Below are 27,306 nucleotides of genomic sequence, written 5' to 3' on the forward strand. Positions count from 1 at the left end.
CCATAAAATTACTTCATTTAACAATTGTTCATGAAAAAGTTAACTTCTCTTTTGGGCCGGGAGGTATGTAAAAAAACATTTTAACCATAATCGCCTTACATTTTCTTGATATCCGATTATATCGTCAACCCCCCTGCTGGGGGTCAGTGAATATTTTTGCTTTATTGATTTTGCTTTAAAAATTAAATTAATTTATTGAAACATGAAAAGCTTTAACAAAAGACATTTCTAAATTCAAACTGCACTTTAAACCCCCCCCTCCCCCCAAAAAACAAACAAACAAACAAACAAACAAACTGTAGGGCTTTACTGGTTGTTTAGATCAGTGTTACTATCAAAAATAATTAATAATTATTTCTTTAGTTATTAATTAATATTTAAATTAATTAATTTAATCTAACTCATTAAAACCTCATATGGGGCTCCAGTAAATGTAGTGTGCTACGTTTAGGAGCGGGTTTGGTTATCAGCAATAATTAATAATTATCAAAGGCAATTATTAATTATTAAAATCAATAGAACATTGATGAGAATCAATGTTAGCCTTTTCTAATCCTTTAAATCAACAATTATCAAAGATAATCGTTAATTGTTAACATTGATGAAACATTAATTAAAATTAACACTAGTTTATTGATCATTCAAATTCAACAATCATCAAAGATAATTATCAATGATCAAAAATCAATAGAATACTAATAAGGATTAACATTGACGGGGCACCACCTTGGAATCAGGGACTAATAACCAGATAGTATAACAGTCTCAATATTAGATTGTTTTCTTCAACATCCGAAGAATATCGATTTTCGGGAAAAAAACAATGAATGAAGGCTTGAATCCGAGCACTGACATCCCGTCAGCATGACACAGGTGTATGCAAAACAAACCAAAACACTTCTCTTTGTAATATAACAAAGTTTATTTATGCAGTAATATCAATTAATAATTAATACAATGCAGTCAATAAACTTCCGACTTACAACTACAAACTAAACAGTGATATGATTAGATATGGAAATCAAAATAATCCTATAACACATGAGGGTGTGTGTGTGTGTGTGTGAGAGCGAGTGAGTGTGTGTGTGTGTGTGTAAGGAGGGACACGCACAAAACTGCGGACGTGACTCTCGTGGAGAGTGTGTCACGCGAGACTTCCGGCCAGGGAATATGGCCGCGAATGTGGCCGGAGAGAAACCAGTCAATGGAGTCTACCAGTTACCGCGTGTATCAGCTTGTACGATAGCTTAGGGACGAAGCTATCTACTAGCCAAAAATGTGTCCGAGAATGTTTGTGAGGGATCGTGCGCGCGCGTGTGTGTGTGTGTGTGTGTGTGTGTGTGGTTAGTACGAGAGAGAGAGAGAGAATAAAGTGATGGCCCCAAAGCCAGTTTCGCGATCGTGGGAGAGGAAGCTGCTGTTAGTTTATCACGCAGAGACGCGGTGGACGGCTCGTAAACCATCCCGGTCTTTGATTCTTTAATGGATAAACTCAGTTTGCCGGTCTCACCCACGATGGTGGAAATGCACAACAGTCCAATGTGGAGTATTAATAATGAGTATTAATAATGAGCGGACATGGCGGTCCATAAACTGTACAAGCAATAACCTTGGTACACAAGAATAACAAACTATAACATTCTATCTCTGCCCAGACGTAAACCTCTTACTTGTATCGCACGAGGATGCAGAATGTGCGTTCATCCGTCCTTTAACTCAGACTCGGTTCCTCGAGGCTTGGGTGATGACGGTAGGCCATTTCCTCGCTCTGTCGGCGGGCGGTACGGCTGCTGATTCTCGGCGTGCTGGCGGAGAAATCAGCGACGTCAACTTGATTGAAGAGGGAACAGAAATCTTTTCTCTTCACTTCTGCAGGCAAACGGATGAAGATGCGGATTGCTCGGCGGTCTCCTTCGGATCCGTTAGAGTGTTCGGTGGAACACAGAGTAATCTCAACTTGTCCAGCGAGATGGAGATTGTATGGGCACAGTTTCAAGTCTGACGTTACTTCCTTGTGCCACGAGGCTGCACCTGAGAGCAGCGATGAGCTGCGTCTACACACGGCGAGCAAAGTTGCTTGAAGCAAGTCCCAGAAGCATTTCAGAGGTATTTCTACTCCTGATGATGTCATGGTTGAGGTGCGTTCTGTCGTGTGCCTCATCCAATAGGAGTTGTGAGTTCGATCCTTTAGTGAGCAAGGCTTCATGGGATTTGTAGTTTTGGGCTCCCTTTGTTTGATTTTGGCGCGATTTTTATCAGTATAATTTATGACCTGGTATGTTGGGGCTTGAGTTAGGTTTTACAACTGTGTTAGGCCTGCCTTTGTCTTCTATCTGAATACATGAGGCCCAACAAAACAAACAAACAAAACAAAAGCAATTAAAATAATGAATTGATAAAAACATCTTATATATAACCACCTCCCCAAATCCAACCAAGTCTCCAACAGCCCCATTAGCCATCACGCAAGCATCCGTCAATGACAACATTTGAAAAATGACTAATAGCCTACAAATTAAGAACTAAAGACAATTATAAATGTAAAGATAATAATAATACTCATAATAAATAAACCTAATACATTCCCATGTGTTCCCCAAAAAATTCTGCCAAATGTGTGTTCTTATCGAATGTGTTTGTATTGAGCTTTGGTAATACAGTTAATGCTGCCTAAAGAAAATAAAATAGAACCCAATTTTAGGTTCAAGGTGTAGGGTTAGGTTGTATTATTTTATGATTGAATCACTTTCGTCTTTGTTTAATACATACATACACACACACACACACACACACACACACACACGTTACTAAACCTGCAGTGTTGCGTTCACAATGCATGTTAACCGCAAACTGCTCTGTGGAAATAAAGTGAAACTCACTGCTCCTCCTGAGATGATCGGAGATCATTTGCAGCATTCTCATAGACGACATTGTTCTTGCAAACAGTTTTCAGACAAATGAAACAGAGAAAAAGGAGTGATAATTCTTTACATGCGCATGTTCCACGAGACAGGGTCCCACTTCATGCCTCTGAACAAACAGTGAATCCGACACAAGCAATGACAGCTTTTCTTTTGTCTCTTCTTATATGATAAAATATAATAAAGTTTCTTCAAGCACGTCTTTGTGATTAACGGCATTTCTTGTCATGTGCCACTCTGAGACGTCTTACAGGTCACCCACCTGTTGTGGGTAGATGAGCAAAATTAGTCGCGCATGAAATACCTGCATTTGGACGAGGACCTTGCGAACTGAATTGTGCCCCGTAGCATTTTGCGGGTGCAGGTGCTATTTCACACCCTGGGCGCACATAAAAAATAAACATTTGTACAATTGCTCGCAGTAAATGCTCTTAACCGCTAAGATCAATAGTTATTGGCAAATGAGGCTCAGAACTCTATGCATGTGCATGCCTTGGAGAAGTGCTTTCATTGCACTCGTGAACAGCAGAGCTCACTCTGCACACATATCAAATCAGACGCACATCGGCTGCTTTTCTTTCATCTGTTCTTCAAAATATAATCACACGTTTCGTCAAATGCACGTCTTTGTGTTTAATTTCTTGTCAAATATCACTCCGAGAAGTCTTACAGGTCACCCTCCACAGTGGCTGTACATCAGCAAAATTGCCCACTATTGCACTTGAAAAATCTGCATTTGGTGGGTGTTAATTTCAAACCTTGTTCACCAGGAGTAGGCTGTATGACAAATTCGGGACAAAGGAAATCATTTTTAAATGATCATGTGTTGGTGAATGGTGAGACACCAGGGGAGCCACTTGATTTTTAACAAAGAGCCACAGGTTCCTGACCCCTGCTCTAGCGCCTAACGGTCAACGGACGTAGAAAAGAAGTCCAATCACCTTTCAATCGCCTGTCAATCCACTTGAGAACGTGCATGCGCCAGTGTTATTATAGTTAACAAAAACTGAAACTGAAACTAAATAAAAGCATTTTTGTTAACTAAAATAAAAATTTAAATTATTGCAAAAAACTGAAACTAACAAAAATACTTTTTCATATCTCCAAAACTAACTAAAATAAAAATGGTCTCAAATTAATTTTAGTTTTTGATATACTAGGGTGAATATGGGCAAAGTGGGACACTTCTGAACATGTATCCATTTGTTGACACTTTTAATTATGATCAAAACACACATAACCTAACATTATACCTTTGAAGAAAGCTTAGGCTGTCTTCTACTTTAGTCAAAAGTAAAAATGAAGAAATGCTTAATATTTGTCACGTATAGGACTCCTATAAGACTCTTATTTTAAAGTTCTGTGTTTTCCTTCATTGTGTCTCTGTTACCAGTTCCTTCCCTGATTGCTTCCCATGTGTGTTTCATTTACCTTGTTAGTCTATGTATATATACTGTATACCCTCATGTTCTTTGTACCTTAATGAGTTCTTGTCCGTGTATCCCTTGAAATGGCTGTAGTGTTTGTTTCTTTATCTTCAAGTTTATGCCTTCCTTATTGTGCTTTTTTTTTAAATTTTTTTATTTATTTATTTTTATTATTATTAAAATATCTGCATTTAGATCCACTCTCTCTCATCCCTCCACAAGCATAACAATACTGGGAAGTGGAACCACGGAAGACCCTCTTTTTAAAGAGGAAAAATTATTCTCTTAAAAATTTTCTTATACACATTTACAAGCATTACACCTCAACATTTTTTGTCATTTTCTTTACCATTGCTTTTCCCACCGGTGGTCATGAAATGAGCTCTGCCATACATCCCAAAGTAAAATCATCAATTTAAAACCTCAAAAATTTAAAGAGATAGTTTACCCAAAAATGAATATTCTCTCATCATTTACTCACCCTTATGCCATCCCAGATGTGTATGTCTTTCTTTCTTCTGATGATCACATACAAAGATATTAGAAGAATATTTCAGCTCTGTAGGTCCATACAATACAAGTCAACAGGGTCCAACACTTTGAAGCTCCAAAAAGAACATAAAGGCAGCATACAAGTAGTCCATAAGTGGATTAATTCATGTCTTCTGAAAGTAATCTAATCGGTTTTGGGTGAGAACAGACCAAAATGTAACTCCTTTTACACTGTACATCTTGCAATTGCAGTCTATAGGAACGATCATGATTTCAAGCTCAATTTCACTTAGAGTTCGCAAAGTGCTAGATTGCGCTAGAAAGTGTAATCGAGCTTGAAATCATGATCGCCAAGGAGACTGCTGATGTCAAGATTTACAGTAAAAATGGACTTAAATACTGATCTGTTTCTCAACCACACTTATCACTTCTGAATATATGGATTAAACCACTGGAGTCACATCGATTACTTTATGCTGCCTTTATGTGCTTTTTGGAACTTCTTATTTCTGCCCACCATTCATTTGCATTGTATGGACCTACAGAGCTGAAATATTCTTCTAGAAATCTTTGTTTGTGTTCAGCAGAAGAAAGTCATACACATCTGTGATGGCATGAGGGTGAGTAAATGAGAGAATTTTCATTTTTGGGTGAACTATCCCTTTAATTGTTTACTTCCCAAAGATTATTTTAGAAATTATTTATAATGATTTAAGGAAATTCATATGGATACAATGGGGATCAAGTTTAAATGTTGTTTGTCGTTACCCACATTCACCCTGTAAAATTTGCAACATTTACAATCCAAATTAAACATGACAATACAACTAAACAGAGGTAACACAAGACTGCCTTGAGAAATATAATGATGTTAGACTTTTTAAATGAAACCAGTAAATGTTCAGCTTTGGCAGCCATAAAAAATAATAAAACTAAAATAAAACGAACTAAACTAAAACTAACAGAAAAACTGTGAAAACTAACAAACTAAAACTAATTTGGAATGACAAATTGAAAATAAAATAGAAATAAAAACTAAATTAAAATCCAAAACTATAATAACACTGGCATGTGCATTAGCTATACAAGCCGTGATAATTGTGTGTTTTAGCGTAATATGAGGTAAAGCAGCACAATTTATGATTCCAATATTATCACATTTTATTGCTGATTTGAAATATGTTCTTTGATCGTAATCTTGGACCAACCGTTTTTGAGATTTTGGTGCCCCCCACCCCGCACTGGCATGACTGGAAATAGCCTCCCGAGAGCATTCCAAAGATGGCCGGCAGTGGACTGACTTGCTAGAAAGACTTTGATACAGTCTGTGAAAGCCGAAATGCTTGTGTTTTTAGCGACATGCACCTGATCATCTAGATGTAGAAAACTAGCTAAATATAAAAAATTACTCAAAAGCTTATCAATATTGTGTATTTTTTTTTATTTTTTATTGCGATACATATCGAGATTGTGTTATCGCCCTGCCCTAGGCATGCTCCACTTGAGCTCCTAAAAATTAAAACAATTTCACTTCTAGAACCAAACCTGACAAAACCTACATAATATTAAAGATTGAAAACAAGAGAAGTGACAAGATGCAAAAGACAAGAAAACATCTGAACAAGAGCATGTCAGCGGAGCGTTGAGTGTAGCAGTGATAATTCCACCTGAGCAGAGAGCGCCTTTTTGAAGATTCCACTCCGCTCTCTCAGGCCGCTCGCTCAACCCAGAATGTGTTTCAAGATATGCTGGTTTGGGAATCTGTGAAATAAGCAATAGGCCTGAGGTTATGGAGCTCAAACATTGTTTTAGTGAAGTTGCAAACCTTATAGCCTAAATAAATGCAAAGTTAAGAATGAGGAAATCAAAAGGGAGTGTGGAGAGACCGTGAGAATTAGCAAATATTCCTTTTGGAATCGTACGCGTCACATTGCCAGAGAGTACGAGGATGTGCTAGGCGAACATGGTAGTGCCACAAAAGGTGAGCTAGTTCGATAATACATTAATAGATAAGTAAGGTATCTTGTTGTTTTGCCATCATGTCAGTGCAGCTGCCAGCTAGATGCAGGCCCGGTTCTGCAGTGTTGCGAACGTTTCAGCACACTCAATTGAATATGTAAGCTTAATAATACTGTATATTGGCAAAGCATTTTTCTTTGAATTCCGGCGAACACACAAAAATGCCCTGCATCAAAACCAATAAACGTATGATCTTGCAGATCAATGTGTCCTAATTTGCAGGCGGAGCATTCTGCTTTCATGCCTCCATTGTACAATTGAGCATTTGATTAGTAAAGATTTCCGCTCTCGCATAGAGAATTTCACAGCAGAATTATCTCACTTAATCGACCGCCTGTTGCTTTCGATTTCTGCTTCGGGATAAAGTGGCACATAACTGCTGGTAAGTTTCCCAAAGCCAAATCCACACCTTAACGATAAGTGAAATGTAAAAAAAATGACTCTTGCAGATAACATCTTTGACATCACTTGCTGCATTCATGCGCAGAGAAAAAGGCTTTAACTTACTGTACATTAAAAAAAAGGCAGTGTAATTTGTGAATTAAATAATTTGTATTTGTTTTGGGATCATTAAACATGATTTCATCTAATATATAAACTCAAAAAAAAAAGGAAAAAAAAAGAAAAAAAAAGAAACGTCCTCTCACTTTCAACTGCTTTTATTTTCAGCAAACTTAACGTGTAAATATCAGTCAGTATCTGGTGTGGCCACAAGCTGCATTAAGTACTGCAGTGCACCTCCTCCTCATGGACTGGACCAGATTTGCCAGTTCTTGCTGTGAGATGTTACCCCACACTCCCACCAAGGCACTTGCAAGTTCCCAGACATTTCTGGGGGGAATGGCCCTAGCCCTCACCCTCCGATCCAACAGGTCCCAGATGTGCTCAGTGGGATTGAGATCCAGGCTCATCGCTGGCCATAGCAGAACACTGACATTCCTGTCTTGCAGGAAATCATGCACAGAACGAGCAGGATGGCTGGTGGCATTGTCATGCTGGAGGGTCATGTCAGGATGAGCCTGCAGGAAGGGTACCACATGAGGGAGGATGTCTTCCCTGTAACGCACAGTGTTGAGATTGCCTGCAATGACAACAAGCTCAGTCTGATGATGCTGTAACACAATGCCCCAGACCATGACGAACCCTTCACCTCCAAATCGATCCAGCTCTAGAGTACAGGCCTCGGTCGACGATAAACGTGAGTCCGACCATCACCCCTGGTGAGACAAAACAGTGACTTGTCAGTGAAGAGCACTTTTTGCCAGTCCTGTCTGGTCCAGCGAAGGTGGGTTTGTGCCCATAGATGACGTTGTTGCCGGTGATGTCTGGTAAGGACCTGCCATACAACAGGCCTACAAGCCCTCAGTCCAGCCTCTCTCAGCCTATTGCGGACAGTCTGATCACTGATGAAGGGATTGTGCCTTCCTGGTGTAACTCAGGCAGTTGCTGTTGCCATCCTGTACTTGTCCCGCAGGTGTGATATTCGGATGTACCGATCCTGTGCAGGTGTTGTTACACGTGGTCTGCCACTGCGAGGACGATCAGCTGTCCTTCCTGTCTCCCTGTAGTGATGTCTTAGGCGTCTCACAGTATGGACATTGCAATTTATTGCTCTGGCCACATCTGCAGTCCTCATGCCTCTATGCAGCATGCCTAAGGCACGTTCACGCAGATGAGCAGGGACCCTGGGCATCTTACTTTTGGTGTTTTTCAGAGTCAGTAGAAAGGTCTCTTTAGTGTCCTAAGTTTTTATAACTGTGACCTTAATTGCCTACCGTCTGTAAGCTGTTAGTGTCTTAACGACCGTTCCACAGGTGCATGTTCATGAATTGTTTATGGTTCATTGAACAGGCATGGAAAACATTGTTTAAACCCTATACAATAAAGATCTGTAAAGTTATTTGGATTTTTACAAAATTATCTCTAAAATACAGTGTCCTGAAAAAGGGAAGTTTCTTTTTTTGCTGAGTTTATATTGGACAAAAATCTCACTTTATGTAGGACAAATATTTTTTATTTGTTTAATCGATGGTTAAACCCTGCTGTACATAGAAAGAGCACATGCACAACACATGATCGTTTGATGCATATAAAGTCCAGATTCTTACACACTTTATGCTGCTTTAAAAATATCAAGGAAAAACAAAGGGGGCACATGGTATCTACTAATATAATAATTATTATATAATTAACCACAGTCCTTTAGATTCCATATGATTCGTACATATAAAATTGTAGGGAATATTAATATAGCAACAACACTGAAAGAGAGAAAAACATTCACTGCTCTTTTCTGGATAACTTAATATACCCTTTAAAACTAAACACAAAATTAGGATGAGAAATTGCTCATTTTAATTTACAGACCCAAAGTCTGATAGCATTAAATCAGTAACCTATTAATGTATCAAATCTACAGTATAATCATTCCGTGGAGACAACTGAAAAACAATTATGAATTTCACTTTTACCTGGTATCAGTCCATGTTTCCATTATATAAACGAAAAGCGCAAATTTGCGCATATGTGAGTTTCTGTGCCAACACACATATGTTTTATCACTTGTAGAGGCATGTTTGATGACTTGTTTAAAGTAAATACAGGTCATTAGAACTGAAAACAAATGTTATGGCATTATTTGAAGATGTTCAATGACATATGTGCAAACAGAGAAATATTTGACTGATTACAAATGATAAGGAAGGTCTGGTAGACCCGAATATCTAGCAGACGTTGTAAACCAGTCCAAAATAAACAGTGAGATTTTATATATAAAAACACAACAATATGATCACATAATTTCAGATGTGTACGTTACTAAGCATTTGATAATTTAATAAATGTCGGCCTATAGTCTATATTTCACCCAGAGGGGCAACTCAGTCCATGTGGACAAAGGGGCAGTTGCTCGGACCACTGTAGCTACCTCCTGTGTACGTGCTTGGAACCAAGTATACTACACAGAGATATTTCATGTCGGAGCGGGATTTGAACGAACGCTTTTTTAGCGGTGAGCGGTACTTGAGCAGAGCATCTGCTTGGGCCGTGAGCGGTTGAGTGGAGCGCACACGCATGGAGCAGGTTATTGAGCAGTGTCACACCGCTCCACTCGCATGCTCTGATTTGAACACAATCTACACAAGAAAAACACAGAGACTTTAAAGTTGCACTCAGCGATTCCTGAGAAACACTGCTGATATTCGAACTCAACTGCCAAAACAAACACACCCCTCCCTTCAGTGCTCCTTTGAAGCTCCGATCCCCAAATTCATGCACGCGAGACGGTTTTATGCACACCAGCTCCAGACACTCACATCTCTCCTGCTACTAAATCTAACATCACAACAACAGCATATATGGGTTCTGTGAAACATAGCAAAATTTATGTTATCCACCTATCGAGAAGAACAAGAGCAACTTCTGCATCCGTCTTCAAGACTTTTACCTCTCTGAGGTCTCTCCACTGCTGAAAAGCCTCGCCAATGTTGACGCGGCTCCTAGCCCTCAACTTATCATAATCCTTCTTTTTTAGTTTATATTCGTCTGACCTTCTTCTCTTGGTCTGTTTCTCAGCCATTTGTCCTTGGAGTTTAGAAAGTTCACATCAGCCAGATTTGCCATCGCTCTTCTAATTAATTTCCCTTTCGCTCTGCCCCCACCCCCCATCCTGTGCACGCACAAGAACCACCTCCTGTTGCTGATTGGCTGAACTAGTGTTGTATGGATCGGTCTGTTCCACTTTGTTTTTGTCCCATTTACAGAGACAGGGCTGTGTACAAATACTAGAGTTTTTTTTTTTTCAGCCCACCCACGGAACGGACAGTTAGAAGACTGTGAGGAGATATTTGCAGAATTTGACAAAGTGTATTAGATTAGAATTACTGAGTGCACCTTTAATGGCTGATTAAAGGAGACAAGTCCACTATCACAAATCTTCTGTTCAACACAGAAGAATGTACTGCTTGGCACACTGTTTTCTGCAAGTACTACAAGAGTTTATTAAAAACACAGCATATGTAATGGGAGACAAATTCACAAAGGAGGCAGCATTTCTGACAGTAAAAATACACTATATCCCAACTGAACTATAATGTTTCAGGGGAGTGAATGCATGTTTCAGCTCTGTTTAGGCAAACTTTAACAGCCTCAATATACTGGCAGAGACTAAAAACAAACACAAGGAACAGACAGCCATGTTGAAACAAGAACACAAGAAAATACCTCTAGAAATGCAGAAACAGTCATTTTAATGGAATCAAATGGCATGGTTCATCAACGAGAAACAGCTCTTTCCCTACCACAAAATATTAAAACTTTGGTGCCCAATAACAGAATGTGCCCTTCAACAACTCAGCAAAGAAAAACTGGTGAACCCAGCCATATCGCCATACATGTGGGGACAAATTACCTGAGAGCACAACAAGAATGGGTGGCACAGTCAGATACACAAATGGCAGTTAAAGCAACACAGACCTTCCCAACATCAAAAGGTCAGTGGGACTGCCTCGAGGCAACATAGTAATCTCCACCATTTTACCCAGAACTGATTTCCATCTCCGCACCATACAGAGAATTAACATAGACATCTCACTTGGATGTGCTGGAATGTCAAATGTTCACCTGGCATATCAACCTACCCTGAACATTCACAACCTCCATGATCATGTCCACCTCTGTAAAGACCGTGTGAATGTGTTTGCTAAAAACCCTGGCAGTCCCTCAAAGAGTAACAGTGAGTCCAGACCCCCTTAGCCAATGAGAAGCTTCCTCCCAGCATCACCACACAGCATCTTCTCTCCACACCCAGCTGAGCCCTACACTGCAGCACTCTGGAGGTCCCATCACCAGCACACTGTGTCTCAGCAACTCCATCTTGCCACCCTGCACCTGCATCCTGAACTCCAACACCCATGCCTTCGATCTCCACTAGACAGGAGCACCCTGTGCCCCATCAACATCAGCAATCCCAGGACCCTGTGCCACCATACCAGCAGCGGCAAAAACAGTTAAGACCCAGTGCAGCCCCAGCGATGAGTAACAACACCTCAACAGAGCAGCAGCAATCTCCACACCCACACCTCCACCGACAAGAGCAGCAGGAGCAACTGAGCTATCATGCAGCTGTAAAGGTCAAAAACCACACCAATTAGAGAGAGTTTAAGGACTTGTTCAACCAAATATGCACACGGCTGATAGACCAGTCATGAGTAAAAGACATCAAACTGAACAATACAATCCAATACAATCAAAAAACTACAACAATAATAATATGTAAAAAGTAGCCTATATGTATGTACATATTTAAATGAATCTGGTTCAAGTTGGGTTGGTTCTGTTCTAGAGGACTGTTAAGAGTGTTTGTTGACCACATGAAACCACTAACAATAACAACATTGTGGAACATCCAGGGCATTAACTCATCCAGTTGTTGATGTAAAACCAAAACCCTGGATTTTAAGAAAAGTGTATCAAACATAGCCATCTTCAATAAAATCAATAAAGAGTTTAGTCAAACAACAAAATATCTATTCGTATGTGCTCTTTACATTCCTCCCTCTGAATTTCTTCACTATAATGAAGACATTTTTGAGACTCTCCCAGACAAATCAACCACTTCCAGGACCAGGGAAGTGTGCTGGTGTATTGGGATCTAAACGCAAGAACACGATCCCTATCCGACTGCACCACAGAAATGGGAATAACTATATATTTGGACAGAGTTTTTCACATAACAGCATACATTATCTAAGTAATAACTCTGATCCCAAAGTAAATAAAAACAGAAAGCTTCTGATTCAGCTCTGCCAAAGTCTCAGTCTCTACCTAGTCAATGGCAAGGTGAGTATACACCTACAGTTCATTTCATGGTAGCTCAACAGTTAATCACATGATCACATATTTAGATCAATTCTCTTTCAAAGCATTTATGGTCAAACCACTAACAACCCTATCAGGTCACAGCCAAATTACTGTGTATCTAAAAAGGGCAATAAAATACAGACAATGCCAGCCATAAAGATTGCCTTCGAAACAAAATGCTCAAAAATACAAACTACAAATTTAGATTGCTCATATTTAAACTCTAACTCTGTTCAGAGTGTTGGTCATTTCCCTGACACCTGGAATAAAAGACTCATAATGCCCATATTCAAGAGTGGAGACAAATCACACCAAAACAATTACACAGGCTTCTGTGTAAGCAGTAAACGGCAAGTTGTTTTGCAGTATCATCAACACAAGACACAAAGTACACTTCCTTACACAGCACAATGCAAAGTTAGATTGGATTATTGCTAAATTATAGAACAGCAGACCATATCTTCACCATACATATCCTGATACACTAACTTAAACAATACACACAAATACACTAAAACAAAAACAAAATATTTGCTTGCTTTGTAGATTTCTAGAAGGCCTTTGATTCAATATGGCATTAAGGTCTAAATTTGTAGAAATGGGTATCTGTGGCAAAACATACAACATAAAACAATGTATTCAAATAATCAGTGTGCAATCAATATTGGAAATAATCAATGTGTAAAACTTGACTGCCTTATATCACCGATCATCTCAATATTTACATTAATGAAATGGCGAAACTACTAGAACAATCAGCAGAACCTGGCCTTACACTGTGTGACATCAACATAAACTTCCTGCTGTTTGCAGATGATCTGCTACTGCTGTCTATGACAGAAGAGGGTCTACAGCAGAACCTAGACAACCTCCACAAGTTCTGTCAGAGCTGGGCCTTGCCTAGAACCCTAACAAAACTAAAAAAAAAAAAAAAAAAAAAAAAAAAGTATGTTACGTACGTGAAACTTATATTTTGTTTTATTCACAAACATTACCAAGAACAGTTTCAAAATAAGACAACTTCAACACACTATGCTTTTCTTTTGGGAAAAAATTAAATGAACAATATGTATAATAAAATTGGAAAACAAAAAAGATTTAAAAATAACAGTAAAAATATTTGCTGTCACACAGATCTTGCATAGAAACCAATACTGACAGCATAAGGTAATGCACATATATAAATTCTGAGTCTACATAAATGCTACCACATTTTTATAATTAGGGGCCAAGCACTGAACGTGCATAGGCACCTATTGTAATTGTTAGTGTTCTTTTTTTATTATTATTATTATTCTTCCGCCATTGAGTCTATGGCAGCCCATAGAACCGTACACGAGGAAGTTGTGAAATTTGGAACACAGTAAGAGGACAGTCTGAACATTAACTGAAGCAAATTTGGAGTCTCTAACTCAGACCCTCTAGTGCCACTAACTGCCCAAAGTTTCACACCTTTATGCTAATAACTTTTGAACCGAAAGTGGTAGAATCAAAATTCTACAAATCGATTGCACTCTATGTTGTCATTTCTGTCTTGAAAATTTGTATGCCATTTAGAATTTTTCAATTCTTTTTTTTTTTTTTGTGACTAACATTTTTTATTGATTCATCTATTAAAAAAAAAAAAAAAAAAAAGCAAAACTTATACAAACAGAATCAATATTTAACCCTCACTATTTACCACCACTCCTGAAATGGGGGCGGTCCAGCCGACTTCCAACCCCTTAAAATGATCTGACTGGCGATCATAATGCTAGTTAAGACCCAGTTTTTTATTTGCTTATTCCTCATATTAATGACCGCCTCATCACTTAAAATACAGAGGCTGGGGCAAAATAAAATGTAAGTGCCCAATACCTCACACATAAAACTCTGAATCTTCAACCAAAATTCTTGGATCTTAACATGGGTTGTGTCTCCATCTTCTGATTGACATCGCCAGCAGGTGGGTGTGTCTTTAAGACCAAACCTATACAATCTAGAGCGGGTCCAATAGACTATGTAAAATCTTGAATTGCATAAGGCACACCCTTGCATCTCTAGATGCAGACTTAATGTTATTTAGAATCCTTGCCCACACTCCCTCCTCCATTACCAAGTTTCTCTTAAGAGAAGTTTAAGTTCTGTCCCCCAGGCTCTGAATTAGCAGGGAGTAATACACTGATGCATCAAGACCGTTTCCAAAAGCAGTAATCAGCACTCCCAGAGTACCTGCCACAGTAGGGTGTGTGTAAACTTCTCCCAAAAACAATACAGAGCAGGTGACACAGCTGTAAATACTTATAGAACTGAGATCTGGGAATCCCAAAATGTTGAACAAAATTTTCAAAGGAACACAACACTCCACTCTCATATAGGTCACTGAGTGTAGTAATCCCCCTCCTGATCCACTCTGACCAGCAAAAAGGGGACTTGTTAATACATAATTTGGGGTTCAGCCATATGCTCGAGGCAACATTTAAATAAATGTCCGAATTAAACACTCTGGACACTTTTGTCCACACCGAGTGCAAATGTGAGACAACGGGATGCAACTTAACTTCTCTGGATAGTTTGATAGAAAGGCTTTGCAATGACAAAATAGGGGCAAGAACTTCCTGTTCAATAAAAAACCAGGGAGGGGCTCTCTCAGGTGAAAGCAACCAATGAGCCAAATGTCTGAGATCGAATGCATAATAATAAAACAAAATCTTGAGTAGGCCTAGCCCACCTTGTCAATCAGCCTATGTAACTTATTGAAATGATTGGGACGCTTACCATTCCAAATGAAGGTCTTCGCTATGCTATCAAATAGCTTGAAATAAGAGAGGGGGATATCTACAGGGAGAGATTGTAACAGGTAGTTAAATTTTGGAATACAATTCATTTTAATAACATTAACCTTCCCAATCACAGATAAATGTTATGAAGCCCACCTGCCAACATCACTCGAAAACCTTTTTATTAAGGGGTCAAAATTAACTCTCAACTAAATCAGACAAATTTGCTGGTAATAAAATGCCCAAATACATAATAAGCTGTTTGGGCCACTGAAAGGCGTCCGGCTGAAAAGCCATTACCGGGAAGTACGCTGTCAGAGACAAAGCTTCGGATTTAGACCAATTGACTCTGTATCCTGAGAACTTAGAAAAGGAATTAATAATTCTGTGGAGGCAAGGCATAGATCTAAAGGGGTCGGAGACGAATAATAAAATATCATCAGTGTAAAGCAAAAGCTCATGCGCCACACCTCCCACCACCACCCCTGGAAAATCATCTTCCCTTCTTATCGCGGCTGCTAATGGTTCCAGGGCTAGACAGAACAATAATGGGGAAAGAGTGCAACCCAGCCAGGTGCCCCTATCCAGAGTAAAATAATCTGAAATTAATCCATTTGTTTGTACCGCTGCTACCGGGTGTCTATAAAGTAACTTAATCCATCCAATAAAAGTATTCCCGAACTCTTATATTTCCAAAATCTTAAAAAGATTATCCAATTCTACCATATCAAACGCCTTTTCACCGTCAAGTGACATGGCAGTGATCGGAGTCTGATCATTCATCACTGACCACATGATATTGATGAAACGCCTAATGTTATTAGGAGAGCTGCAGCCCTGAATAAACCCCACCTGATCTGTATGTATAAGGGATGTCATAACTTTCCATTCTTTAATGATTCCATATAAACTTCTAACAGAAGTGGAACCAATTATGTAGCATAAGATCTAAAAAAATTCAGCGGCAAAGCCATCTGGCCCTGGAGCCTTACCTGTAAGCAAAGGCCTTAGTTACCTCGCCAACCTCCACCAAGGTTATCTCAGAATCAAGATAATTTTTTTGCTCAGTCGTCAGTTTAGGGAGTTCTAATGGTTCCACAAAGTTTCTAATATCTTCATCAGTAGACAAAGACATGGGACTATAAAGATCAAGATAGAATTCTTTAAAAGCATAATAAATATCAATGGCCGAGGTAAAAATTTCACCACCAGCAGATTTCACTGAGGGAATGGTAGAAAAAGACTCTGTTTTATATATCTAGTCAAAAGCTTCCCTGCTTTGTCCCTCAACTCAAAGTATGTCTTGCCCTGAATATCCAAAACTCCACCTTTTGCGACAAAATAGTATTATATCTGTATTTCAATCTGGTCAATTCTCTGAGGCCATCAGACAACATTCGGCGCATCAGCTCTGCCTCGGCACTTTTAATATTCTCTTCCAACTCCACGAGTTCTCGTGCTTTGGATTTTTTGATGAATGAAGCATACTGTATGATCCGACCCCTAAGAACCGCCTTAAGTGCCTCCCAAGCCACACCCACAGAGGATACTGAGGATCAGTTGGTCTCCATATACACATTGATTTCAGCCTTTAGCATTTGTTGGAATTCAGGATTTTGCAAAAGGGATACATTAAAGCATCAACTATATGATTTATTTTTTCTATGTATGTGGCAACACCTCTAAACTCACCAGGGCGTGATCCAAGACTAAGATGTTTCCAATTGAGCAATCAACAACAGATGAAATAAGGGACTTAGATATACAAAAAAATCTATTCTAGAATAAATATTATGGACTGATGAAAAAAATGTATAGTCCCTAACAGATGGGTTCAAAAGTCTCCAAATATCTGTAAGACCAAGATTTTTACACATCCTGTGAAGTGTCAATGTTGCTCTAGGAGGCTTGCACACTTTTGCTTCACTATGATCAAGGACTGAGTCCATCAAAAGATTAAAGTCTCCTCCCAATATTATACCATGAGGGGTGCCAGCGGCTTGCAATATCCCTTCAAGATCTATAAAAAAGATCTGATCATCAACGTTAGGTGCGTAAATATTAGCCAAAATCAACCTTTGTCCCTGAATTTCTGCTAAAACAATAATGACTCTTCCTAATTTATCTTTAATCTGTTTGAGACATTTGAATTGTAGATGCTTACTTATCAATGTAATGACTCCCCTGCTCTTACTTGAGCCAGCACTAAAGAAAACATGTCCATCGCATATCTTCCCAAGTTTTTCAGCTTCCTGAGGGGAAAGATGCATTTCTTCAAGAAACACAATATATTTCTTACGTTTAAGAAAAGAAATAACCTTCCTTCTTTTCATGGGGTGCTCCAACCCATTCACATTCCACGTGAGAGACAATCCACTCATATTTAACATTTTACATTTTGATATATTAGAAAAAATAGATTGTGTCAAAAACAAGATTAAAAAGACATTCCAACAGTAGTGCAACAATCAAATCCCAAACTTCCCCCCGAAACAAACAGAAAAAAGAAAATGTGCACATTAACCCCGCGCAGGACAGCGCCAACTGGCGTCCATCCCTCTAAACTCAAACAGTCCATGTACGCCTACGAGAGCCCCTGCAACAACTTTGCTGTTGGATTGCTCAAGTCCGGTGTAGACACATTTTGTGAGAGAGTAACATAACAGAAGAAAATCTATAAAACAAACTCCAGCCAACAGGCAGAATAAACACAAAAAACTTGTAGATTCATCCACATACTGTCCCGAAGGCGTGTTCCTCCACAAAACAAGCTCCAGCCTCTAGCAGAACCAACACACACACAAAAAATAATTAAATAAGTAAATAAATAATAATAAAAATAAAAAACGTTCAGTTTCCTCAGGCAGTCAAAAGAATGTTCAGTGAGTCGGCTGTTTCATAAGTACAGCAGAAGACCTAATCCTTCCAATGTCCTGCAAAAAATATTCCACAAAACAAACTCCATCCAATAGGAGGCATAAGCACAAAGGAGGAGCAGGTTCATCCACAACTGTCCCAAAGGAGTGTTATTCCACAAAAAAAACTCCAGCCACCAGGCGGAACCAGCACAAAAAGAAACAAAGGCGGCGCCCGTTTTCCTCGGACGGTCAAGTGAATGTTCAGTGAGTCAGGTCCACTTGGCTGCAAAGCGAGCGCCACACAATGACTTACTATTTCCCTTGACTTTATAAAGGACAATGCTTGCTGAGGACAAGTAAATACTTTGCGGCAATCCTTAACATCTATTCTCAATCTGGCTGGGAACTTCAGTGTAAAAGCCACCACCCGTCGATGCAAAAGTTTCCTGAGGAGTGTTATTCCACAAAACAAACTCCAGCCACTAGGAGGAACCATCACAAAAAGAAACAAAAAAAGGCACCCGGATTCCTTGGACAGTCAAGTGAATGTTCAGTGAGTCAGGCTCACTTGGGAGCAACGTGAGAATCACACCTTGGCTTACTCATTCCAATGACTTTATGAAGGACAATTATTGCTGAGGACATGTAAATACTTTGCGGCCATCCTTAGTATCTATTCTCAGTTTGGCTGGAAACATCAGTGCAAACGCAATCTTCCGTTGATGCGAGAGTTTCTTGCATTCCTTGAATCGATCACGTTTCTCTCGTTGAATTAGCAAAGTCTGGGAACAAGAAAATGTTGTGGTTCTTCCAAGAAAGCATTCCTTTGCTCCTCGCCTCGCGCAACACACAATCTTTATCGTATGATCTCAGAAATTTGGCCAGAATTGATCGGGGCCTGTCTCCCTCAGCGGATCTCCGAGCCGGGACTCTGTGAGCTCGCTCGATTTCCAGCTTATGGCCTGTTATGTCGAGCAGACTCAGGAAGAGCTCGTCTAGGAATTTCACCATATCTCGGCCTTCTTTGTTCTCAGGAATTCCAACAATTTGGATGTTGTTTCACCGATTATGATTCTCAAGGTCTTTTCCCAGATGGACTGCAAATCTGCCGTGGTTGATAGTGGGTTAGCAGCTAATACCCTCTCCGATGACTCCAGATAATCGATCCATTTCTCGACATCCCCGATTCTTGTAACCAACTCATAGAATTTTGTCTCCATGGCCGTAATCGATCTACATATTAGAGCAAGATCCTCCAAGTCCACTACGACCTTCGTCAGCATTGCTGACATGCTCGACATTTGACGCTGAATTTCTCCTGCCGCACTGTCCAAATTGAGTCCCTGGTCTGCGGCCCTGTATGGGGTATCAGCTTACGTAAGTGTCTTTTAATGTCTCCAGAGCCCGAGGATTTTGAATTCTTTGACATATTGTCTTCATAGAACAGTTATGAAACAGAGTGAATCGAATCTCACCGATTTATGACACAAAAATAAATTAAAACTAGCAAAGTGCACTGAGCTCGCTGTTCACATGTCCCACCCTCGCATGGCGCCACGTGACTCACCGAATAACCTACTTTTTCGAACTCCTCCTAGACCGTTCGTCCGATTTGCACGAAAATTTAATCAGATCATCTTCAGACGAGGCTGACAAAAAAAATTTCACATGTTATTATTCAGAAAAACAATTGATGAAAGTTGCCATTGTATAAAATGTGCTCTGCCTGGAGTCATGTGACGCCATGCGAGGAGCGGACGTGTAAAAGGCGAGCTCTGCGCACTTTGCTAGTTTTTAATTATTTTATGTCATAAATCGACACATCCTGCCACATATCTGTTCTTTGAAGTCAACATGGCAAAGAAGTCAAAATCCTTGGGCTCTGGAGATATTAAAAGACACTTAAGTGCTCAAGCTGAAACCTCTGATGGGCCTGCAGACCCAGGAGAAAGGAGAAATCCAGTGTCAACTGTCCAATATGTCTCTAATGCTGACGAAAGTTGTTGCTGACTTAGAGGATCTTAGACGATCTAATACGTCGATCGATTACTGCGATGGAAACAAAATTCATTGAGTTGGTTTCAAGATTGTCGGACGTCAAGAGACAGATCGATTATCTGGAGTCATCAGAGAAAGAATTAGCTGCTATTCCGCTAGCGACCAAGATAGACTTGATACGAGTTTTTGAAAAACTGTAGGATTTGGAGAACCGTAGTAGGCGAAATAACGTCCGAATTGTTGGAGTTCCTGAGCATGAGGAAGGCAGAGATATGGTAAAATTCCTAGACGAACTCTTCCTGAGTCTGCTCGAAATAACAGGCCACAAGCTGGAAATCGAGCGAGCTCACAGAGTCCCGGCTCACAGATCCGCTGAGATCCGCCAAATTTCTGAGATCATCCAATAAAGATCTTGTGTCATGCGAGGCGAGGAGCAAAGGAAAGCTTTCTTGGAAGAATCACAGCATTTTCTTGTTCCCAGCCTTTGCCAATTCGACAAGAGAGAAACGTGATCGATTCAAGGAATTCAAGAATCTCTTACATCAGTGGAAGATTGCTTCTGCTCTGATGTTCCAGGCCAAGTTGAGAATAGATACTAAGGATGTCCGCAAAGTATTTACATGCCCACAACAAGCAATGTCCTTCATAGGGGCAATGGGGTGAGTAAACCATTTGATGTTTCTCATGTGGCCCCCAAGTGAGCTCGTCTCGCCGTACATACACTTGGTTGTCCGAGGAAGCTGGGCGCATTCTTTGTTTTTTTTTGTGCTGGTTCCGCCTAGCGGCTGGAGTTTGTTTCGTGGAATAACACTCCTTCGGGACATTTATGGATGAATCTGCTCATTCTTTGTTCTTGTGCCTCCTATTGGCTGGAGTTTGTTTTGTGGAGTATTTTTTATAGGATATTGGAAGGGTTACGTCATCTGCTGCACTTATAAAACAGCCGGCTCACTGAACATTTGTTTGACTGTCTGAGGAAACTGAACAGCTTTTTTTTGTTTGTTATTTGTGCTGGTTCCACTAGAGGCTGGAGCTTGTTTTGTGGAGGAACACACCTTCGAGACAGTTCTGTGAATGAATCTACACGTTCTTTGTGTTTATTCTGCATATTGGCTGGAGTGTGTTTTACAGAGTATTTTCTGTTATGTAATTTTGTCTCACAAAATTTGTATAGAAGCAGCGGACTTGAGCAATCTGATGGCAAAGTTGTTGCGGAGACTCTCGTAGGCGTACATGGACTTTTTGAGTTTTGAGGGATAGACACCAATTGGCGCTGTCATGTGTTAATGCACACGTTTTTCTTTTTTCTGTTTGTTTGGTTCTGGGGGAAGTTCGGGGTTTGATTGTTGCACTAATCTTGGAATGTGGTCTTTATAATTTTATGTTTGACACACAATCTATTTTTTCTAATATGTCAAAATATCAGATGTTAATATGAGTGGATTATCTCTCTCCACGTGGAATGTGAAAGGGTTGAGGCACCCCATAAAAAGAAGGAAGGTTATTTATTTTCTTAAGCGTAAGAAATATGATATAGTGTTTCTTCAATAAACGCATCTTTCCCCACAGGAAGCTGAAAAATTTGGGAAAATATGGGGTGGACATGTTTTCTTTAGTGCTGGCTCAAGTAAGAGCAGGGGAGTCATTACATTGATAAGTAAACATCTACAATTCAAATGTCTCAAACAGATTAAAGATAAATTAGGAAGAGTCATTATGGTTTTATCAGGAATTCAAGGGCAAAGGTTGATTTTGGCTAATATTTGCGCACCTAACGCTGATGATCAGGGCTTTTTTTATAGATCTTGAAGGGATGTTGCAAGCCGCTGGCACCCCTCATGATATAATATTGTGAGGGGACTTTAATCTATTGATGGACTCAGTCCTTGATAATAGTAAAGCAAAAGTGTGCAAGCCCCCTAGAGCAACACTGACGTTTCACAGGATGTGATATATATATATATATATATATATATATATATATATATATATATATATATTATATCCAAGTCCCTCATTTCATCTGTTGTTGATTGCTCAATTGGAAACAACTTAATCTCAGATCACTCCCTGGTGAGTTTAGAGGTGTTGCCACATATGGAGAAAAAGAAATCATATAGTTGGTGCTTTAATGTATCCCTTTTGCAAAATCATGATTTTTTACAAATGTTAAAGGCTGAAATCAATGTTTATATGGAGACCAACTGGTCCTCAGTATACTCTGTGGGTGTGGCTTGGGAGGCAGTTAAGGCAGTTCTTAAGGGTTGGATCATAAAGTATGCCTCATTCATCAAAAAATCCAAAGCACGAGAACTCGTGGAGTTGGAAGAGAATATTAAAAAAGCCGAGACAGAGCTAAAGCGGCGAATGTCGTCTGATGGCCTCAGAGAATTGACCCGACTGAAATACAGATATAATACTATTTTGTAGCAGAAGGTGGAGTTTTGGCTATTCACGGCAAGCCATGGGTCATGGGACAAAGCAAGGAGGCTTTTGGCTAGATATATAAAGCAGAGAAAGTGTTTTTCTACCATTCCCTCAGTGAAATCTGCTGGTGGTGAATTTTTTTCCTCAGCCATTGATATTAATAATGCTTTTAAAGAATTCTATCTTGATCTTTGAAGTTCCACGTCTTCGTCTACTGATGAAGATATTAGAAACTTTGTGGAACCATTAGATCTCCCTAAACTGATGACTGAGCAAAAAAATTCTCTTGATTCTGAGATAAACTTGGAGGAGCTTGACGAGATAATTAAGGCCCTGCCTACAGGCAAGGCTCCGGGGCCAGATGGCTTTGCCGCTGAATTTTTTAGATCTTATGCTACAGAACTGGCTCCACTTTTGTTAGAAGTTTATACAGAATCACTAAAGAATGCCCGGATCAGTCTGATTCTTAAAAAGGACAAAGATCCAAGTGAGTGTAAGAGTTACCGTCCAATTCCCTGATACAGCTAGACATTAAAAGTTTGTCAATTTTTTGGCTAACCAATTATGACATCTCTTATACATATAGATCAGGTGGGGTTTATTCGAGGCCTTAGCTATTCTGATAACATTAGGCGTTTCATCAATATCATGTTGTCAGTGGCAAATGGTAAGACTCCAGTCGCTGCCATCTCACTTGACGCCAAAAAGGCGTTTGATATGGTAGAATGGGATTATCTTTTTAAGATTTTGGAAATGTACGGGTTTGGTAAAACTTTTATTGAATGGATTAAGTTACTTTATAGACACGGGTAGTGGTGTTACAAACAAATGTATTAATTTCAGATTCATTTACTCTAGATAGGGGCACCCGGCAGGGTTGCCCTCTTTCCCCATTATTGTTCTGTCTTGGCCTGGAACCATTAGCAGCTGCGATAAGAAAGGAGGATGATTTTCCAGGAGTGATAGCGGGTCTGGCGCATAAGCTTCTGCTTTATGTACCCCACTAGATCTATGCCTTGCCTCCACAGAATTATTAATTCCTTTTCTAAGTTCTCAGGTTACAGAGTCAACCGGTCTAAATCTGAAGCTTTGGCTCTGACAGCGTACTGCCCAGTAACGGATTTTCAGCCGGACGCCTTTCAGTGGCCCAAACAGGGCATTAAGTATTTGGTCATTTTATTCCCAGGTAATTTGTGTGATTTAGTTAGAATTAATTTAGACCCTTTAATAAAAAGGTTTTCGAGTGATGTGAGTAGGTGGGCTTCATTACATTTATTTATGATTGGGAAGGTTAATGTTATTAAAATTAATTGTATTCCAAAATTCAACTACCTGCAACAATCTCTCCTTGTAGATGTCCCCCTCTCTTATTTCAAGCAATTTGATAGCATAGCGAAGTCCTTTATTTGGAACGGTAAACGTCCCAGATTATATTTCAACAAGTTACATAGGCCGATTGACAAAGGTGGGCTAGGCCTACCCAAGATTTTGTTTTATTATTATGCATTCGGTCTCAGACATTTGGCTCATTGGTCGCTTCCACCCGAGAAAGCCCCTCCCTGGTTTCATAATGAACAGGAAGTCCTTGCCCCTATTTCACCATTGCAAAGCCTATCAAACTAACCGGAGAAGTCAAGAAATGTGTTCTCACATTTGCACATGGTTTGGACAAAAGTGTCCAGAGTGTTTAATTCGGACATTTATTTAAATGTTGCCTCAAGCATATGGCTGAACCCTAAATTATGTATTAATAAGTCCCATTTCTGTTGGTCAGAGTGGATTGTGAGGGGGGTTACTACACTTGGTGACATGTATGAGAGAGGAGTGTTGAGATCTTTTTTGAGAATTTGGTTCATCATTTTGGGATTCCCAGATCTCAGTTTTATAGGTATTTACAGCTGCGCCACCTGCTCTGTATTGTTTTTGGGAGTAGCACACACACCCTTAAAGCAGCAGATACTCTGGGAGAGGTGATTACTGCTTTTGGAAAAGGTCATGAGGCATCAGTGTATTTACTCCCTGCTAATTCAGAGTCTGAGGGTTGGAGATTTAACTTCTATCAAGAGATTATGGGAGAAAGATTTAAACATGGTATTGGAGGAGGGAGTGTGGGCTAGGATTCTAAAAACAATGTCAAAATATCATCTAGATATGCAAGGGTGTGCCTTATGCAATTCAAGATTTTACATAGATTATATTGGACCCCCTCTAGATTGTATAGGCTTCGTCTTAAGACACACACCCACCTGCTGGCGATGCCAATCAGAAGTTGACGACACAACCCATGTCTTTTGGGGGTGTGTTAAGATCCAAGATTTTTGGTTGAAGGTTCAGAATTATTTGTGTGACGTTTTTGGCACTCAAATTTTACTTTGCCCCAGACCTTCTATTTTGGGCAATGGGGCAGTCATAAATTTGGGGGACAAATATATATATTAAAAAAATGGGTTCTGACTAGCATTATGATTGGCAGACAAATTATTTTAAGGGGTTGGAAGTCGGACGGATCGCCACCATTTCCGGAGTGGTGTGCGGAGATGGGGAAGGTGGCAGCTTTTGAGGAGATGGCAGGTAGAAGGCTGGGGTTTGGGGACTTGTTTTTCAGGAAGTGGGGTAGGTATTTAGCAGTTTTGGGGGACTCTCAGGGAAGGGATGAGGAGAGAGTAGTGTAGTTTAATTATGAATGTTTATTATATATATATAAATATATATATATTTATTTATTTATTTATTGGTTTGTTTGTTTGTGTATGATTTTATGTGACCACGGGGGTGTTTGTTGGGGTTAGGGTGGGGTTGGTGTTTGGGGAGGGATACTAGTGAGGGTTAAAAGTTAAATGTTGATTCGGTGTGTATGTGTTGTGTTTTTCTCTGTTGTGTTTTTTCTTTGAATCAATATGTTAATTACAAAAAAATTTGCTCTGCCTGTGTTAAATTATTTCATGCTCATACACACATACTGGCTGAGATTGCTTTGTAATATAACTTGGATTTACTTTAGAAGCACTGACCAGAAGGGCACTGCACAGACTAACATAACTAGCACGACTAACAACAGTCAGTCTCAGCACACTGACACCCTCATTCACAAAATGCGGCCAAACCAAATGATCAAAGCACAAAAAGAAAGTTATCTGACTATTTTTTGGTCTGAAACTTGAATGTTATTTGGCCCCAAACAGAGAATATATAACAGCAATATCTGAGCACAGTGAAAAAAGCAAGTTATAAAAAACAATGACACTGTACAGACTGAACAATCAAATTCTGGCATATATTGGCAGAACTGGCTGCTCAGAGAGCAGGATATGCCCATAATGTAGTCAAGGAGATGTAAAGACAGGGCAACACTTCCTCAACATCTTTCCTAACTATGGGGAAAGTAAAAAAAAAAAAAAAAAAAAAAAAAAAAAAAACTATCCCACATTTGAAACGGTTTGCCCTGATTTCAGAAAGTTGGACAATAACAACTTCAGTATTTATTAGGTGAAAGAAGAGACTGCATTTTACTAGCAGCATGGTACATTGATGCCTGCCACAAAAAGGGGGAGTTGTCAACCAACAAGTGATGCACTCACAAAAACCCATATGCACAAACACACACATATATATATATACATGTGTGCACACACACAATTCCACATTATATGTTAATTTATCTTTCTTTTATTTAGTCATTTTATAATTTGTTCTCATCTGTTAAAGTTTCATTGTAAACATTGCAAATGCTTTGGCAATACATTGTAGTGTCTGTCATGCCAATAAAGCACATTTGAATTGAAGTGGATTGAACTGAGAGAGAGAGAGAGAGAGAGAGAGACTCTTTCTGTCTATCTATCAGTCAGCTCAAGGGATTCAAAGCCAATTGTTAAACATTCATTTTGGATGCAGATATAAAATATTTAACAAAGACTGATGGGGGAAAAGAAGCAGAACTTACCAGATGTTGTAATCCAGCTTTGATGCTTCCTGTTTCCCTGCAACAGAAGAACACATTTCCTCCACTGTAAATAACGAAAAGACACTAATAGTCTGATCACCCCTTCACTTCACTTTGTTTTAAAAGGGTTCTTACTCCCTCTAAACCAGGGGTCTTCAACCATTTTCAGGCCAAGGACCCCTTGGTGGGTAGAGAGCCGGAGCCTGGACCCCCGTTACATGTTGTATCAAATTGAGTGTTGCATTTTAAGCCTATAAAAACATGTATGGTGGTAGGCTACCATATTATTGTATGTACATACTTCACGATGTTTACATTGCAAAGCCATTTAAATAATCATTAAATGCTGCCCTGCTGAAAAGACCAGCTAAAACCAGCATAGGCTGGTTGGCTGGTTTTAGCTGGTCGCCCAGCCTGGTCATAGCTGGTCAGGCTGGTTTTAAAGGGGTTTTGAACACTTTAGCTGAAATGCCTGAAACGAAATCCTAAAAATCTTAAATTCTGTTTTGATGAATAAAGAAACTCAGATACATCTTGGATGGCCTGAGAGTGAGTAAATTCAGCAAATTTTCATTTTTGGGTGAACTATTCCTTTGTCACCTTAAA

At 39.5% G+C, this 27,306-nt stretch overlaps 1 protein-coding gene across 2 annotated transcripts in view; it reads right to left on the reverse strand.

Moving 5' to 3' along the window:
• Positions 1–27,306, reverse strand: part of rsrc1 (arginine/serine-rich coiled-coil 1) — a 460,355-nt gene that overhangs the window by 237,887 nt on the left and 195,162 nt on the right. For both annotated transcript variants that reach the window (XM_051679647.1, XM_051679648.1), the window contains one exon: positions 26,701–26,737. In XM_051679647.1, the coding sequence (XP_051535607.1) occupies positions 26,701–26,737 (37 nt within the window). The remainder of the gene's footprint in view (positions 1–26,700; positions 26,738–27,306) is intronic.

The sequence above is a fragment of the Myxocyprinus asiaticus genome, chromosome 39, assembly GCF_019703515.2.
Source record: "Myxocyprinus asiaticus isolate MX2 ecotype Aquarium Trade chromosome 39, UBuf_Myxa_2, whole genome shotgun sequence".
NCBI classification, from domain to species: domain Eukaryota; kingdom Metazoa; phylum Chordata; class Actinopteri; order Cypriniformes; family Catostomidae; genus Myxocyprinus; species Myxocyprinus asiaticus.